The sequence below is a fragment of the Epinephelus moara genome, chromosome 16, assembly GCF_006386435.1.
Source record: "Epinephelus moara isolate mb chromosome 16, YSFRI_EMoa_1.0, whole genome shotgun sequence".
Lineage (NCBI taxonomy): Eukaryota > Metazoa > Chordata > Actinopteri > Perciformes > Serranidae > Epinephelus > Epinephelus moara.
In genome coordinates this window covers 35,832,761-35,851,230 of record NC_065521.1, presented here as the reverse complement: position 1 = coordinate 35,851,230, position 18,470 = coordinate 35,832,761, and the positions used below count along the sequence as shown (strand labels likewise).

The window sequence follows — 18,470 nt, the reverse complement described above, 5'->3', positions numbered from 1 at the left end:
TTTAAAAATCTTTCTTTCTCCAGGAACGGTACGAAGAGCGGCATCGAGAGCCCCGTCTGACCCTGCGGCCGCCGAGTCTGGCAGCACCGTACGCCCCGGTCCAGAACTGGCATCATCAGCCTGAGAAACTCATCTTTGAATCCTGCGCCTATGAAGCCAGTGTATGTTTGTGCCTTAATCCTTCCCACATAGTTTAAGTTTATTTGCACATTTAGATAAAAAGGAACAGAAATGTAGTTTTCACTGAACATATCCACCAACACATTCTCCCTCTCCTGTTCCCTTGTAGTACCTTGGTTCCATGCTGATTAAGGATCTGCGGGGTACCGAGTCCACGCAGGATGCCTGTGCCAAAATGCGGGTAAGTTTGCTCTCCACTCTCAGAGGACAAAGAGGACATAATTCATATAGTATGAGTGAATGGTGAATTATCTTTACGTCCTTTCTGCCTGTGTCTCTTTTACTTCCAGAGGTCGACAGAACAAATGAGAAAAGTCCCGACCATCGTCCTTTCCATCACCTACAAGGGTGTGAAGTTCATTGATGCAGCCAATAAGGTTAGCTGCCACCTACACACACACACACACACACACACACACACACACACACACTGCGACAGCTTACTGTTTTGCACATTATTACAATGAGAAATTACAATGAGATAATGACAAGCCAAACATAAAGTGTCGTACCTTATTTTGGGCTGGTTTGTTTGTTTGGTTTTTAGTCTAGTTCCTCTTTTGTCTTGTGCTGTGTCATGTGTTTCCTCTTCTATATTTGATACTTGCTTAACATCTTGTTAAACAGAAAATGAAACGAGGCAAGGTTACATTGTAGTATCACAGATAATGGATCCGTTGTGTCCATGATTGACCCTGCATGTCTTCAGTCTCAAACTGAACCCAGTGCCAATAACAGTATGTTTTGTTTTGTAATATATTTGAGAGTGTTTAAGTCAAGCATCACTCTGAAAAGTTTTTTCTGCGATTGTAAATGTCATTCGTGCAAGTTGATGTCAGATTTGTTTATGTTTGATGGGGAGCAAGTCTTTTCATATTGACATTTATTTGACATTCGTAAAGAAAGACATTGAAAGGTTGCCTTGGAAGCTCAGTCAGGTATTTATGGCTACACTTTTCCTGCGATGGCTGTGAAGTACGATTTATGCCTCAATGTCTCCACTTTACTGGCTGTCGCTTGGGATAGTTATAAATCATAATGCGTTATCACTTAGAGCATTGAAGACTGAGCTTGGGCAGCCTCCCTCCTCAGGGTCTCTGAGCTGTCCATTATGGGGTGAGTGGTAACCTAGAACACAACCTAATCAATAAGATACCTCTCTGCCCCAACAAGTACTATCCACCTCTGGACATGCGGACTGCCGGTTTGATGCCTCAGTATCTGGGTACTGGCCCTCACCCGCCCTCCATCAATAACACACTATATTTACACCCACAACCAACATGGCGATCCTGTAGACAAGGTCCTGCTCCCTATGAAACTGCTCATTCTAAGGTACCGACCTTTAAGAGGAAAAACGAAGTCCTGTATGACTTAGGTTTAGGGCTGCCCCCGATCATTTAGGGCCATTAGTCGACTAGTCACCCGCATGTTTACGATATTAATTTAATTATTAAATGATATATTTTGGGCGGGGCAACACAATGGTTTGAGTTGAAGGTGTGAGAAAGAATAGTATCAGTAACATTGTTAACACTGTGCTACATTACAGAGAAATACAAAACCGTACTAATGAACCTTCATTAATATAGGCCTATATTTTATCTACAAGTGCACGTCACACACTGAGCGAGCCGCCTGTTAATGACGCTGTGGGCTAATGGGCATGTAGCTACTTCCATGTTTCAGATGATACGTCATGTTTGTAGTCGACCAATGAAGATGAGTTTACATATCACCTTGGGTTCGTCCTTCACCTTCTCAAAATGATCCCACACTTTGGATTTCCTGCCCGACATGTTATTAACTAGCCTGTGGAATAACCACAGGTACCAGCCCTGGAAATTAACCTGAGTCCTGTCTGACTGCTGAGCGTGGCCTCTTCCTGTGTCTGTCCTTTCAAATTAAATCCCCACATGGTTCCTGTGTCTGTCCTTTCAAATTAAATCCCCACATGGTCCAGTCATATAGGTTTTGAGTTATTATGACAAGGTGCAACTCCTAACGAAGTTTTACGTTTGTTTGGGGTTTTTTTGTTCCTGCTACTAAGTGACCAATGAAATCTTGCCAGCTAATGACCTTTCTGGTCGACTAATGTTTGGTCGACTGTTAGGAGGCAGCCCTACAGAATACCAACCTACAGGGAGTCTCATGCTGCCTCTCCTCTTGTTGCAGAACATCATCGCGGAGCATGAGATCCGTAATATTTCATGTGCAGCCCAGGACCCAGAGGACTTGTGCACATTTGCCTACATCACCAAGGACCTGCAGACCAGCCACCACTACTGCCATGTGTTCAGCACAGTAGACGTGGTAAGGATCTTCTCACTGTCAAGCATTTGTGTTAGCCTAACAAGCAATACTAGAAGGAGAATTTCTACTGAGTGTTGAAAACGTTTCTAACTGATAGATTTGAATTCCTCCACCATCACTTCCGGTCCTCACACTGAGGAGATGTGACAGCCTGCGTCGTCAACACAGTTATCTCTAGACTGCCCTATCTCCTCAAGGTGTCATGCCTCAGTTGGGGCTGATTGCCTCCTCGTAGACACAGTGCTACTCCGGCCATGATAACTAGCCCTCCATTACCTGCTCTGTCCCCCCTGCGATCGGATGATTATCCTGCTAATCTGCCTCATAATGCCTCCACGGTCACTATTGACTAAAGTTGACACTAACAATGCTCAGTGTTTGTCCTGTGCCTTGTGTTGTCCTCTGTGTGGCTAAAACAAGGGGCTGCCGCTCAGAGCTAAAGCAGCCTGATAACCATCAAAGGCAGCAGTGAGATGTGATCAGTTATTTTAGACTGTATTGACCACACTGCTGCTATCAGCCTGCACCATCCTCGCCACACAGAGAGAGAACACAGAGCTGATCACGTCTGTCTGGCGCAGAAGGAGGGGACACATCAGGGCATTAAGTAAACAGACGACGGGGTTTGTGTCAGGGCAGATTCTTCAGCGGAGGAAATGCTGATGATTTCTGGGCTCTGTGTTTGTGTTCCCATCATATGATTGCTTTTTTTTAACTTCCCAAGGCATGTAGTGTGAAGCTTGAATCCTCTGTCTTTAGTCTGAGCTGCCTGCTCATATTTGGCAGGGTGTAACAATAGAGTGCAGCTTTAGTACTAAGCTACAGCGGATGTATCCAGTTCAGGTACTGAGGGGAGCTGCTTGCTGCTGCACAATGCTCCCGAGATTACTGCCACTCCTCCTTGTTACGCAATTTGGTTTTGAAGAAGTTTTAGGCGAAAGAAACTTTGTTCTGATATTTTTTTGCTGTCTCACTGCAGTGTAGTGTTGTTCGCTGGGCGGGGAGACTCAGAGTCCAGAATACTTAAAAGGGCTGCCTGCTCCTCCTCTTTCTCCTTCTCTGTACAGAACCTGACCTATGAGATTATACTGACGCTCGGCCAGGCGTTTGAGGTAGCCTATCAGCTGGCTCTGCAGGCCCAGAGGACCAAACAGCACCAGAACCTCCCAGCGGGACCCAGCTCAGAGGTCATTGAGACCAAGTCCAGCCGACCTGTACCTAGACCACGAGGCAGCGTACGGAAGTCAGGGGTGAGTTGGACATCAACACACTGTAGCACAAGTTGTGAACACTCTCTGGAATACTTTATCGGCCACATTTTAAAGCTGGAGTGCGGAACTTTAACATATGAATGAACATTTGTTACATTCAAGGCGGCACTTACAATGATTAACATTGTCGCCTCAAAGCAAGAGGGTTCGCGGTTCGAATCCAGGGTGAGGGAGCCCTTCTGTGTGGAGTTTACATGTTCTCCCCGTCACAGTTTTCTCCACAGTCTCCAGCTTCCTCCCACAGTCCAAAGACATGCAGGTTAATTGGTGACCCTAAATTGTCCGTAGGTGTGAATGTGAGTGTGAATGGTTGTCTGTCTCTATGTGTCAGCCCTGTGATAGTCTGGTGACCTGTCCAGGGTGTACCCCACCTCTAGCTTAATGTCAGCTGGGATAGGCTCCAGCACCCTGCGACCCCTAACAGGTTAGCGGTTATGGAAATGAATGAATGAATAAGTGTTACATTCAGTCCTGAGTTCATACAATACACATTAAGCCTCTGTATTTTTCATTGTACCAGAGTTTAAGTGTTGGGTATGTTTAGCAACTTTTCTGTGCAGGTGCACTGGAAGTGATGTGTTTCACGTCAACCAACCCGAACAAATGAGGAGCGAGATTCATTTATTTATTTTACGTTAGATTTGTTTCGATTTTGTTTTCTTTTTGTTCGGCACTGCTTTTCTCTTTGTTGTTTTGTTTTGTCGTTTCATCTCAATGCTTCATCTGTGTGTGTGGGATTCTGAGGTTTTCTTCCGATACTTTGCATGTTGACAGTTTGAAATAAAGATTCTTTTAAAAAGGAAGTAGGGAAAGACTAAGTGATGGAGCAGCAGCTCAGAGTATGGCAGAAGCTATGGTGTCCAAGAAAAGTTTCTGGGGTGCATGCTCCCAGGGTGTCTGCAGGTTCTTAAAACCTTTAAAGTCATTAAATAGTCTTAAATTTGAATTTTTGAGCCACAAACATTTTGCCTAATTTAATTAATCCATCTTTTGATTTCATGTTGTCGAAATTAGCCATGTTATTTTGTGTTAAATTTCACATTTTTGATGGTAAACATTTTAAAACCTACTACTGAACTTTATCCTTTACTTTATACTTGCGCTTACCTGTTGGCAAAATGTAGGGTAAACTAACTTCCTCTTATAACCATACTACCTCTGCACAGGACCACATATATACGACTTCATACTTACCTGCAATGCTCGGGAAAAAAAAGATGAGTTGTCCAAAAATCTGTCTTAAAGGGGAACAGCATCTAAATTAAGAATTCTGATATTTTATTTCCACGGCCTTGGACAGCTCAGTCAATAGTTGTGAATATGATCTACTCTCTCTCAAAGCCAGGAATCAGAGAAGTACGTCTCAAACTTGTGATGTTGTAGGATATAAAGTCTGGAACCTGATTTTGTGGACCCACAGAATGTTAGGCTCCTCAAATGAGCTTAATTCTACTGTAGTCTACTCAGTGCTAAAACAGAAAATGTGTCCATATACTCAGAGGATTCCCCTTGGTGCTCTCAGTGTCATCTAGAACAGTGGCTCCCAACTAGTGGGTCGCAAGTCTATTCTGAATGGACCACATGTGACTCGCAAACATGTCAAGTTTGTAAAAAAAAAAAACACTTTATTTTGTAGTAGAAGTACAGTGAATTTCCTGCACAGAGCTTTCATTTTGAAGTGCCGTGTCCTGCTGTAGAGTGAGTGACCAACAGACAGCTACTTGACAGAGACAGAAAACTTGCTCGACAACACGGCCAAATGCAAGTATGACGCTCAATGTAATAAACTGTGTGGACCTTGAACTAATGACCTTGTGACAGGACCAGTTGGGAACCACTGATCTAAAACATCTTTTACCATTCATTGTCTATGGAGCAGCTTCAGGCTTTATACCCTATTACATCACAAATTAGAGTTTAAGCACTCTAGTTTTTGGATATGAGAGAGAGGTGTTCGTGTTTACTTGTATATTTGGACTGTCTTAGATCACAGGAACAACATGTATGCATTTTGAAAACAGTTGTCGTTCGTTAAATCTGGGAATGAAAAAGTTTCTGATACCAGTAGACACTCTGGATGTTCCAGATATAAAAATATACCCTGCCCTCAGAGGAAGAATTAAAACTGAAAGACTTGAAGAGAGCACTCCTGGGAGCGAGGGAGATGTGGCAAGCTCACCTGCAGGCGTACATTGTAAACACGTGTCAACAGTGTTTATGTAATTACTGTCACCGCCAGAGGGGGGAGACACAAGTTCCGCACTGCAGCTTTAATATGGGCACGTGTTCTGCAGTACAGGAGTATTTTCCTGTCCCTGACATGTGCTTTTTCCTGTGCTAATTTCATGCTCTGTGTAGCACACGTGATGCAGATGTGGAAGGAGAGACGAGGGGTACGGTTGTCTCAGTTTTGTCTGTAGGAGGGGCCACAGTGTCAGACTTTGAAACCTCATGACCTCGTGCAAAAGGGCCAGATATCTGCAAAATTCAATATCTAGGTCTTTTAGTATAAAACTGAAAAGGAAGAGGTCAAAACTACAGCAACACTAGCTGTATAAAAGTATAAAGGACAACTTTCTTGTATTGTTTTGATGTCTTCAGTCTTTCTTCCTTCTTCATGTTCCTTAAAAGTAGGTTAAGTTGCGCCAGAACTCCTTTACTCTATGTAAGTCTGAAGCATATCGTACATCACTGAGTCATCCCGACACCTGATGTAATAATTGTGTTTTCAGAGAAACATTATTCCAGCCTTTTCAAATCAAACCCTCGCAGCACATTAGACGAGTCTTAGTGCGTCTGTATCAGGCTACAGCTCCTCACATCATTATGATCGCACTGTGCTGATGTTTGTCTGGCCATTAGCATTAAACCATTAAGAAGTGAGCCCTGTCCTGAATATAAATGAGATAACTACACCTCAGGGACCAGTCGCACATCTCCGGCTGCAGCTTAATGAACTCGACAGCATCATGTTAACAATGTGATGTTTACCGTCACTGCTGTGTCCCCTCACCTTTTGATATTTATTTTTGTTTAATCAGATGCACTGTGACCTCACACTCCCACAGTGACACACATGCACACCTGTATAACAGATCAGACTGCTCCTGTCTCATGCTACTCAAACCTGTGTCAATTTCTCTCCCTTTTATTCTCTCTCTCTTGCACTCTTTCACCCCTGCTTCTTCTCCTCCTCCTGCTCTCTCTGTCTTCCTCTCTCCTCCTGGCGGTGTTTATCTCTCCCAGGACTCTCCTCCTCTCGACAGTCGTTGCTGTTACTGTTACACCTGCACCACCCACCGTCCCTCCTTCCTACCGCTGCACTCTGCCAGCCCTGCTGCCCAGGTGCTGCCTTCACATCCTCATCTCCATCCTCTCACACTTTGCTCCTTCTTTCCTTTTTTTCTTTGTATTTGCCTTAAAACGACCCACAATCCTCCATCTGTGTCTCTAACCCATTTTGTTCTTTGTGAATTCATATTGCTGTTAATGTATCTTTTACTGTTGTCTGTAGACAAACATAAATGAGCTCCACTTTCCTACACTGAGCCACATGTGGACCAATGAATGCTCTGATTATTACTTTTGACTCAGGCGCCCCCTAGTGACAGTTTGGTAGTAACACAAGCAATGTTTACATCCACAGTGGAACTGTAGTTACATCAATGTAAACACACTTGTATAAAAATCCAATATATATGTAAATAAATCAAATTTTAAAATGTAAAACAAGTCCAATATAAAGTTAGAGAAGAGGTTATAGAGTGCACAACAAAGCTTTATGGATAAATCATTGGTAAATATTAACAAAAAGCATTGCGGCCTGTTGGTATTAAGATACAGTTGATAACTTTTCCAAAAAAATAACCTTTTGTCATATTTGTTGAAACTGTCACTACATTGCCATTAGCCTTAGAGACTAGAAGATTTAACGCCACGCCAGAGGAGGACAGAATTGATTTCTTTTGGCTGGATGCTCACGAAAAATTTGAGGTTTGTTTCAGAAAGGGAACCTTTTTCCTGACTGAATTTCTTTGCCAGGCCTGGGATAGAAGGCAGAGTATTCTGTTTCTGGCCTGAGTCGTTAAATTACATGTGCTTTGGATTGTTACTGCAGCGTCACTGTAATGGTGTCTTGCAAACTCATGAGGGTTGGGCACGTGTAAGTGTGCATGACAGAAAAAAAAAAAATTAATCAATCAATACAGACATACAGTCTGTGAAAAAAAAATCATGTACCTTCTCCTCTCGTTCTGCTTTTAATGGCCTTTGCCAGACTCTACTGTGGCGCACCCAGAAAAAAACAACCAATTAGACGACTGATCACAGATCATCTGTCTCACGTAGCGCTGTGTGAATAGTCACAGTTTCAGAAAATATGACAGAAAGTTATAATTAGAAAAGTCAGCAATAGGGGTGTATGTATAGCTGCACCAATTAATCGATTAAGTTGCTGTTAAATTAATCGCCAACTGATTTGATCATTGATTAATTGGTTTGAGTAATTTTTTTATGAAAAACATCTGAATTCTCTGATACTACTGTACCTTCTAAATATAAACATGTTTCTGGTTTCTTTACCCCTCCATGACAGCAACCTGAATGTTTTTGGGTTGTGGACAAAACACGACATTTGAGGATGTCATCCCAGGCTTCTGGAAACCATTTTCTGACATTTTTTAGACCAAACAAGAATATTAGACAGATTATTCAACAATTAAAATAACTGTTAGTTGCAGCATTAGATGTATGCAACATCATCAAGTGTTTATAAGACTATTAAATAAGACATTAACCAGGGTATATCTGCATGTGCACATAGTCACAGTCAGTGACTGTCCAGTCAGTCCGACTGTTACTGACCAAACCTTCACTGATCAGCCACAATATTAAAACCACTGACAAATAAACTAGAAGTGATCATCTAGTTGCAATGCATTGTTCTGCCGGAAAACCTTAGGTCCTGGCATTCATGTGGATGCCACTTGATACATACCACCCACCTAAACACGGTTACAGACCAAGTACACCCCTCATGACAATGACACTCCCAGATGCCGTGCTGCACCGCCAAACTGCTCAGGAATCACCTGAGGACTGTGACAAAGACCTCAAGGCATCGACTTGCCCTCCAAATTCTCCAGGTCCCTATCTGATCGAGCATTCGTGGGACACGCCGCTACCCCACCTTGCAACCCACATGACTCATCATCAACGCCATGGTGCTGGATACTTTGACAGGTCAGAGCCAAGTCTGAAACAAGGAGGCCCCACCATGGACTTGGCTCTGGGGTATCAGCACATCCCACAGATGCTTGATCAGCTTGATTTGGGGAATTTGGAGGCCAGGTTGACACTTTGAGCTCTTAGTCACTTTCTTTGGGTCATTCCTGAGCAGTTTTTGCGGTGTGACATGGCGCATTGTTCTGCTGGGAGGGCCATCACCACAGGGGAGTGTCGCTGCTATGAGTGGCATCCACATGTATCCACCCAAGGTTTCCCAGCAGAACATTGCATTGTAACAGATAGATCAACGGTATTCACTTCACCTGTCAGTGGTTTTAATGTTGGTATGTTTGCACTGAGTTAATTAGTCTGCAGCTGTTGAGAGGCTGAGCGTTTGATGCCCTCTGTTTGTGTTTCCAGGGCGACATCGTGGAGCAAGAGGGGGATTCTCAGTCCCAGGGCAGCGCTACGTGGCTGGTGGACCCCAAGGAATCCAAGCGCACTATCAGCACTAAGTACGAGACCACCATATTCTGATTGGACCCCTCTTCCTTCTGACCTCTGACCTCTGGGCCTGGTCTCACCCCTCTTCCTCCCCCTCCTTCTGTGTGCCTTTCACTGTGACTCTGCCTCCCCCTCTGGGCTGGACCCCTGCTGCCCTCCCCCGTCTCCCTTCAGCCATCACTTGTCTACAACAGTCTGCGAGTGCTTTGCTCCTTCCTCCTGCTAAACCACCACTTTTAGAGATAATTAGTGCAACCCTTCCGCTTTTAAAACCCTCCTTCTCGCAGGTACCGCTCACACCTCCAGCCTGCCGCTCACCTTCACTGTTACTCTCCTCTCTGTTTAACTTGTATGCTTCCCGTGCACAATGCTTCCTTTCTCTCCCCCAGTCAACATCCCACTATTGACTCTTGGTGATAAGCTCTTTCTTTTCTCGGTGCTTTTCCTGCTCTGTTAGGCGACGGCCACTCTGAGGCTTTTCACTCTCGATCTCTCAACTTCTCCGAGCGCTGAGAAAATCTGATTGACCGCAACTGAGAGTGACGCTCTGCACACATCCTATACCTGGATGGACATGTTTCCTGAGGAAACTGACAAACTTGGGCCTGTAACTATGCGTCAGTTGGACTTTAGCAGACTGTTCGGTGGGACGGAGGTCACGATGTTATTGAGGTTACACAGGATTTACTAAGGGGGGTATTTTTCCCTGTCAGCAGTCTGCTCGAAGCCAAAGGAGGCTAAGATCCTAGCACTGTGATAAGGTCCTTTAGGAGCTAATAAAGTAAGCATTTCGGGGGATTTTCTAGCAGGGGATAAGGGGAGCAGAATAGGGCGTAACAGCTGGCATGGACCCGCATGTTAGTGGTCCAAGCTGCGCTGGAAAAGACAGTCCAAACTGTCTTACGACTGGCATGCCCTCCTCTGTGTATCAATCAAAGCAGCAGGATTTAAACCTGATGCTTCTTCTGGAGTGAACTAACTATAACTAAGCACTTTTACCAAATCCCCAAGTGTGTGAGAACAAGTGCATCTTCCTCTGTCCTGTCTCTTTGCTTTCTTCTCTTCACAACAAATGCCTTCTCTGTTCATCCTGCCTTTTATTTCGCCAATCACCACACGGTTAATATTTCACTGGTGAAGAGTTAATCATTATAAAGAGGAGCAGGGGTTTCCCATCACCGTCATGCTGTTTCTGTCCATTAGTTGTGTTTTTTTTTTTTACTTTATTTTAACCTTGTTGCTTTGTGTGCGTGTGTCTGTGTCCCTTCCCCATAGCTGAACACTGTGGCCTCTCCCAAGCCAGTAAGAAAGGACAGGATTGAGCCCTGTTGCATGGTGGGTAAGGTGTTTTGTTGGGCCAAAGCAGCAGAATCACATCAGCAGGTGGATCAAGCTCGCCACAGTAACACACGGGCCTGGAAGCAAACAGACGTAAAGCTTTCAAGAGTTCATCACCACACACACACGCGCGCGCTCAGTTTAACTTCCTGTCCGTCAGAAAGTGACACTCAGATGTATTTGTTGTGCTTTATGTATTTCCTCTTAACACGTATCAGACCTCCCTCATGAAGGCTGGTGTTTACTCTTTGAGGAAATGTACCGGCGGTGTCACAATGCAGAACTTGTAATGAAAGGGGAAGTGGCTCAGATAAGGAACATGAATTTTTATGTGATGATACAAAGGTACAAACTATCAGACCAAGACCTCACACTGTAGGCACACACTCCTTCCTGGATCATTCGTCCTGTATCCACACATTGTAGCGTCTCTCCACGACCGTCAGCTCGTCATCCCAAACATACATGTATAACTGTGATAAACGATGTAATCTTGCACGGGAGGAGCTCTCTAACCAAAGGGCAGAGGAACTGACACTACAAAGACTGTTTTATAACGATATAATATAACGGGGGGTGGCTTTTATTTGATTTGAAAGTTGTTTTGCTTCTATGTTTTAATTGTTATCTAGGACAATGATGTGTCCTAATGCTGGAACTGGATCAGTTGTGGTTCACTTCTCCTTCCCTGCTCCTTTTGTTCAGTTAATCTTGACCAGATTATTCACCAAACCTGCCATGCAGGCTGGTACGTCTTTAGATTTTAGCTGCAGAACAGAACAATAGGGCAGAGCATGTTTCTCCTAGCTAACTCCCAGTATGTTGACTGTTAATGGTACTTTCTGGTCAGCCGATGTGTATATGGGTACATTAGTCAGGTCGTTTTGATTTAACTGTTGTATATGTGGTACGTTGTCAGGCCAGCGCGATAGCTCTATGGTACACTGTCGTCGGCGCCTTTGGCCATCAGCCTGGTCCCGTTCTGCTTTTGCACATTGTTAAGGGTCAGAGAGATATTTAGGGACTAATCTGATGACGACAATGATGAGAATGATATTGTACATGAATCTAGCGGTCTGTATTTTGATACTTGAATGATTTTTGCTTTTATAGATATCTATATATATGTATATGTATGTATGTAATTTTTGACGTTTGTCAAAAGAGAGAAAAGGACTATGTCTTATAAAGTTAAACATATCGTGAATAAATACCCTGTGATTTAAAAAAAAAAAAAAAGGCTGAGAAAACAATGACTCAGAAGAGGGACCTCACTTCAGAAAAAAAAGATTGTAAATAATCTTGGGCTTCCAGTCTTTTTTATGATTATTTTTCATAATTGTACGACTAATAAATGGCGCAATTAGAAATGCCGACTCCTGACTCTTTATTTGTCACTGAGCTTTTTTAATGTGGAATGTCTCTTGCATTTCTTCTCCCCAAGTTTGACAGAATCATCCGTCAGATTGTGACAAGCTGCAGTTCTGCCGCAGGTATCACAGCTCAGTACTGTCTCCATTTGTCAGAGGGCGAACGAGGTCAGTGGATGTGCCAGGATGAAATGTTTGGTCTCCGCCCTCCATATCCACTTTATAAACCTTTCTCTGCTGAAGGATGGAGCCCACAGTTCAGAGCGACCGCAGGTGTAACACAGTGCAGGAGATAAAAGCACAGAGGTTCAGGTACATGAGGCAGCAATAAAATTTCATCAAAGCTTTTTCTGTCAGCTACCTCAGTAACTAGAGACAAGCATGTTCCTGCAGTAAATTTCTCTGCATTTAAAGCCAATGTCCGACTGTACATGAAAAACTCCAGTGATGGAACTACTCACATCTTTTATTTAAAGGTCCCATGTGTAGCATTCAGTGGCATGTAGCAGTGGCATTGTTGCAGAAGTCTAATATAATATTCATAGCTATGTTTTCATTAGTTTATAATCACCTGAAAATTAGAATTTTGTTGCCGTGGAATGAGATGTTTATATCTACCTACACAGCAGGTCCTCTCCCACGGAGTCCACCATGTTGTTTCTACAGTAGCCCAGAACAGACAAACCAAACACTGGCTCTACACAGGACCATTTGTGTTTTCTTGTCTGCCACCACAGTTCTGCTACACGCTCAGCACACAGGAGAAGTTTAATTTCTGCAACCTCACCACTAGATGTCACTGGATCCTCCACACTGGACCTTTAACTTTTGGAGTCTGGAGCCCCATCACTTTTCTTGTGCTGCTTTCAGACGCCTTTTGCAAGTTTTTGAATAAAAGTAGGTTAGTAATACCATGTGGCAACCTGCAGGGTTAAAAAATTAAGTCAACACTGAAGTGCAAAACGCTGCAGTTCTTTGAATGACCACTTGAGGCCAGCTAAAATGCCCAACTTTGCAGCAGAAATAAACATGTTTACAGCCTGGTACAAAAACAGTTTTGGTCTCTATAGCTAGTTTAAACATTCATGCCAACTGAACTTGAGCTGAACTTTTATGTAACTCACCTGTTAACATTGTTTTTAAGGTTAAAAGATGAGCATGATTAAGCGTGGGCCGCTTTGAGTGACAGGCTGTGTGCTGATATTGTCCTCAGCTTCTCAGTCAGATCCGCACCTCGCTCCTCCACAGCTCCAGCCTCTCACCCAAATATGGGCTGCGTTCCGAATCGCATACTATTTCTTCTTACTTTCAGTATGTACTGCAGCTGTCCTTAAAAAGTATGTACTGTTGCATGCAGTATGCACACAATCAGGACATTCTACTTTCTCATAATATTACGCCCTGAACTTTGACCCTCTTGATTTTATATCCATTAACCTGGAGATAAAATTTAAAAAATTCCAGATCAAAACGGAGATCAACCAGGGGAGCTCTGCTGTTATTACTTTGCAATGTATGTAGTTTAACTTAAAGTTATAACTGTGCAGTTTGTAGATTCTATCATATAATATTTGCGACAGTGAAATTACATCTGCAGTTCTCTGTTTTTATAGTTATGTCCTTTTGTTGTTTGTGATATTCAGGATTATTTTTGTTCACTTAAACAATATTCCTATTATTACTATTTGACTGGTCATCATTTACTTGAATGTGCATTGGGACTTCCTGACAACTGTCAGTCAGCTGACATCTGTTTGCAGCTCAGTCGATGTGACGTATCGTCGGCTGTGCAGAGGATTGTGGGTCAGAATAGACAGAAAAGCATGCTGGCCTGTATAATGCAAAATCGGACCGGATGTAGTAGAACAGCTTTGTATTTCTGGCATATTGCATTTGACATACTATGTATTGGGACACACTGTATCTTTTTCTGGCATGCTATATAGTATGGTAATATAGGTATTGGAACGCACAAATGGTCACTTCTGCCTTCAAAAACCAAGATGGCGACAGCTGTAATGCAGAAGTCGAGGCTTCAGAACAGGAGTCCACAAACCAATGGGTGACGTCACGGTAGCTACGTCCATTATTGTTACAGTTAATGAGTAATACACACAACAGAAATAATCCACTGCAAGTAAATAACTTCTGAAATAAAAGTACAAAAGAATATTTTCAGATTTTTAATAGAAATATATACGTGAGTGTGACGTACAGTTTTTGCCTCTGAGATGTGGTAGAGTAGAAGTATGGAGTAGGAGAGGATAGAAATACTCAAGTGCAAGTACCTTAAATTTTATCCTGAAGTGCAGTACCTGAGTAAATGTACTTAGTTACTTTCCACTACTTATTAAGTTAAGGGTTTTTCCTTGCCCACTTGACTCTATTTATCCTGGTGTAGATCTGTGAATAAATTCAATATCTAATACTTTAAAACTCTAAGAACAACTGTGTTTTTTTTAATTATTATTTTGTGTCCTTGTTTATTTTTATCAGCTCAGATTAACTGAAATGTTGTTGTTTTTTAATTGCTCCTGTTCCAACTTGTGTACTGATATTTATTTTTTATCTTTGTTAGAAGGGAAATAAATCGAGAGAGGAAAATGACTACAGCTGTCAAATGTGTCGAGAATAATAAATTAATCCTTGTGTTTGTGAATGTATAAATCAATGTTAAAATACTTATTTTGACAAACAACCAACAGTTGGCAGCCCATAGTTCACAAGATAGTTGATGAAGAAATATTTAATAGTTAAAAAAAATAATTATGTGTCATCTGATTCTTGCCATCTGATTTCTCTTGTTTTGTTTTGATAGTTGTGCAGTGATGAGGCTGACAGGCAAAAAAAACCTTCATACTGTCTGTGACACTGATTTTATTTTGAAAAACAGCAAGTTAATATACTGTTGTTATACTGTGACTATTTTCCCAATTATCTAAAATAACTAAATTGCTTTAGGCCTTAAATTTCAAATGACACTGGCAGAAATAAAGTCAGATTATTTTAAGATTAAAATTGAACTTTGAACTCTTCTGGAAAGCAGAATGCAGCCAAACATGTCATGTGACACTTACACCGCCTCCTACACTAACGCTGCATCATATCTTTGATTCAGTGATGTAACTGCTGGTATGGAAAATATGTTCTTTATGTAAAGTTGTTTTGTTGGCCAGCACAAAAACACCAGCAGGACAACAGATCCGGTGATTTCTGGGACAGATATATGAATTTACACATCTGCTCATTTCCATAGATATGCAACAGACGTCACAAATGTGCGCTGCTGTTCCTGGAAAACAGATCGACTTGTGGCATGCTGATTGTGAGGCTGATATCTGCAGACAGGACGGCTTTGTTCACAAACTCTGACATGCACAAACTGACAAACTCTTCACAGCAACCAGCCTGTAAACACTCAGAATAAGTGGTAAAACAAGCCAGGTGGAATTTGGTTTTTAGAACCGAACACAGTTTCATGGTGCAACTTTCTAACAAGGAGCCATTTATTATTTTATGTCTTATTTATTTCAACTATAGGAGAAAAAATAAGTTCTCTACATTGGTTATAAGCCATTAAGAAAAACAGGTTTGGGATTACCAGGTTGGCTGGTTGATAAAAATGCAGGTATAAATGTAATCCATTAATAAATAGTCGTGGGTTTTACAGCTCCTAAACAGGTCTGTAGTTGTAAACATTATTAATAAAGGTTAATCCATCCACACTGCAATTTGTAAATGTCTAGAACGTGTCAATGATACAGTCCATCAGATGGATCTCACTGACGAGCCCAATTAAAGAGCCAAAAAGACAAAACTGTGTCACTTTGATTTAATGGATTGCTGTGTAACTTTGTAAAGACACTCAGAGTCCTCAGGTGATGAAGCCTAATGACTGTTGATCCCCAGACCTACATCTTGTGCCACCATGACATCGACATTTATGGTTCAGAAATGTTGGATGGTTGCCATCACATTTCCTGCAGATATTTAAGGTCCCAAGAGGATACACTGTAATGACTTTGGTGATCCTCTGACTTCTCCTGTAGCGCCACCAACAGGTCAAAGTGTTCTGTAATACTGTGACATATGTCAACATCTAGGTCAGGGGTAGGCAACCTGTGGCTCTGGAGCCACATGTATCTCTTTAGCCCTCCTCCAGTGACTCCCTGTGACTTTGAGGAAAAATTATATGGAAATGGATAACAGATATTTAACTTTTTTTTTTTTTGCATTCTTACATATTCCAGTTTATAAATGTGTAGCCTGTACACCGAATAAAAAAATGTTTTAACATCTCATCAACTATGTGCATGATTCGTCAACACCTTGGTGCCTTTTCCTTAAATTTGCTCAATCTCAATACAATGGATGAGCTTGAGTCTCCTCAGTGAGGCTAGCTATTTATTTCAAATCCAAAAAAGAAAACGTCTTTGAGGAAAATAGAGAATTTCATAGTAAGTGGACAGATGTGTTTGCTGTCACCACTAACACTGCAAAGTTTAAGCACCAAATAATCATAAATAACCCACTGCAGAGTGGCTATTTTGTTGTAAAACATATTAATGAACGATTATTTAAACTTATTAGGAATGTTTATAGGCAAATTTAGATTAAGAAGATTGTGTTGCGGTCACTTTAAGACATAAATATGTCTTGCAGCTCCAGACAAAGCAAAAAACATCTCTTTTGATAGCAAAGGTTGCTGACCCCTGATCTAGGTGAAGTATTGGCACAGCATTTCATACATACCTTGATGGTTTCCAGATGATGTATCCTAATGACTTTGGTGATCCATTGACTTTAACTCTAGCACCACCAAGAGGCTGACATTTTTGGGCTTTGTTGAAATGTCTTGAGAAATATCAGATGTATTGTTGTGAAATTTGGTACACACATGTATTTAAATGTATCCAGTGTGCCAGATTTAGCCGTACAGGCTAATTTTCATCTGCAGTTCTTGGCAGATGGATGAATTAAAATTGTGGTTATGCCTTAACATTTCATTTAACATCATCATCAGGTCAAAATTTCCTTTTGTCCAATACTTTGCTATATGACCAAATACTAATCACATTACACCTACTTAAGAGGACAGTTAAACCCAAACTCACAAATTCATATTTTCCTCTTACCTGTAGTGCTATTTATCAGTCTAGATTGTTTTGGTGTGAGCTATTGAGTGTTGAAGATATCGGCCGACAAGATGTCTGCCGTCTCTTGAATATAAGGGAACTAGATGGCACACGGCTTGTGGTGCGCAAAGTTTCAGTTTCAGTTGAGTTAATTTTAGGAAGGGACAGTGCAAAATAATAAATACACATGGTATAAAAATGCTAGAGTTAGCCAAGAGGCTATTTTTCATCTGTGGTCCCTCGGCCAAGGTGTTACACAAGGCTTCCTGAAATACAAGAAGGGGAGAAGGGGAAAATTGTGGAGGTGTTTGTTATTTATTATACATTTTGCAATAGTTTTCCAAACACCTTTTCAAAACTGCCTATAACCTCTAAAATCAGTGTACTTCACACTTTTCGCATTATTTCCCTCTCTATGGATTATTTCATATTCTTCTTTTTTTTGGTTTTTGATTGTTGTTGTTGTTCTTTGTAAAGCATCTTTGAGTATCCTGAAAAGCGCAAAATAAATCAAATGATTATTATTATTACTATTTATTATTACTGTATGTTGCCTGTGAAATAAAATGAGTTTGATACCCCTGATGTAGACTGAAAAACAGCACTTCAGGTAAGAAGAAAAATATGTTTTTTTGATTTTGGGGTGAACTGTTCCTTTAACATACAGGCACGAGAACTTTATCAATCTTTGATAAGTGTATTTCCTAAAATGTTGCACTACTCCTTTAAATTGATGCTGGAAACTCTTTATGTGATGCTGTAAAATGCATAATTTATTAAATAAAAATGTAGTGGTAAAACTGTATCCCTGTAACTCACACCAAAAATAATGTAGATTGCAAATCAGCACTACAGGTAAGAGTAAAAATATGTATCTTTTATTTTGGGGTGAACTGCCCCTTTAATACTAACACACTGGCATTATCATTTGTATTAACATGTAGCTCAAAGCACCTATTTACGGAAGCGTATTGCATTCACTTGACAAAAAAAAAAAATCTGTTTTATTGAGTAATTTTTTTCTGTTTTTCTGAGTAATTTTTTTATTTTTCTGTTTTTCGGTGTAATGTTGTTTCGTGGTATTTTTTTTTGTTTTTTGGGGTAATTTTTTCTGTTTTTCTGAGTATTTTTTT

The 18,470-nt window shown here is 41.4% G+C and overlaps 2 protein-coding genes across 11 annotated transcripts in view; one reads left to right on the top strand and one right to left on the bottom strand.

The window, feature by feature from the left end:
• The window catches only part of LOC126402390 (ankyrin repeat and SAM domain-containing protein 1A-like), a 102,095-nt gene extending 90,024 nt beyond the window's left edge, over window positions 1-12,071 (top strand). For 9 of the 10 annotated variants that reach the window (XM_050064297.1, XM_050064299.1, XM_050064295.1 and 6 more), the window contains 6 exons: window positions 24-161; window positions 290-361; window positions 471-557; window positions 2,356-2,493; window positions 3,561-3,743; window positions 9,411-10,761. In XM_050064297.1, the coding sequence (XP_049920254.1) occupies window positions 24-161; window positions 290-361; window positions 471-557; window positions 2,356-2,493; window positions 3,561-3,743; window positions 9,411-9,527 (735 nt within the window). In that variant the 3' untranslated portion in view covers window positions 9,528-10,761. The other variant, XM_050064300.1, reaches the window with a different exon arrangement.
• The window catches only part of camta1a (calmodulin binding transcription activator 1a), a 929,980-nt gene that overhangs the window by 838,445 nt on the left and 73,065 nt on the right, over window positions 1-18,470 (bottom strand). The window lies entirely within an intron of this gene.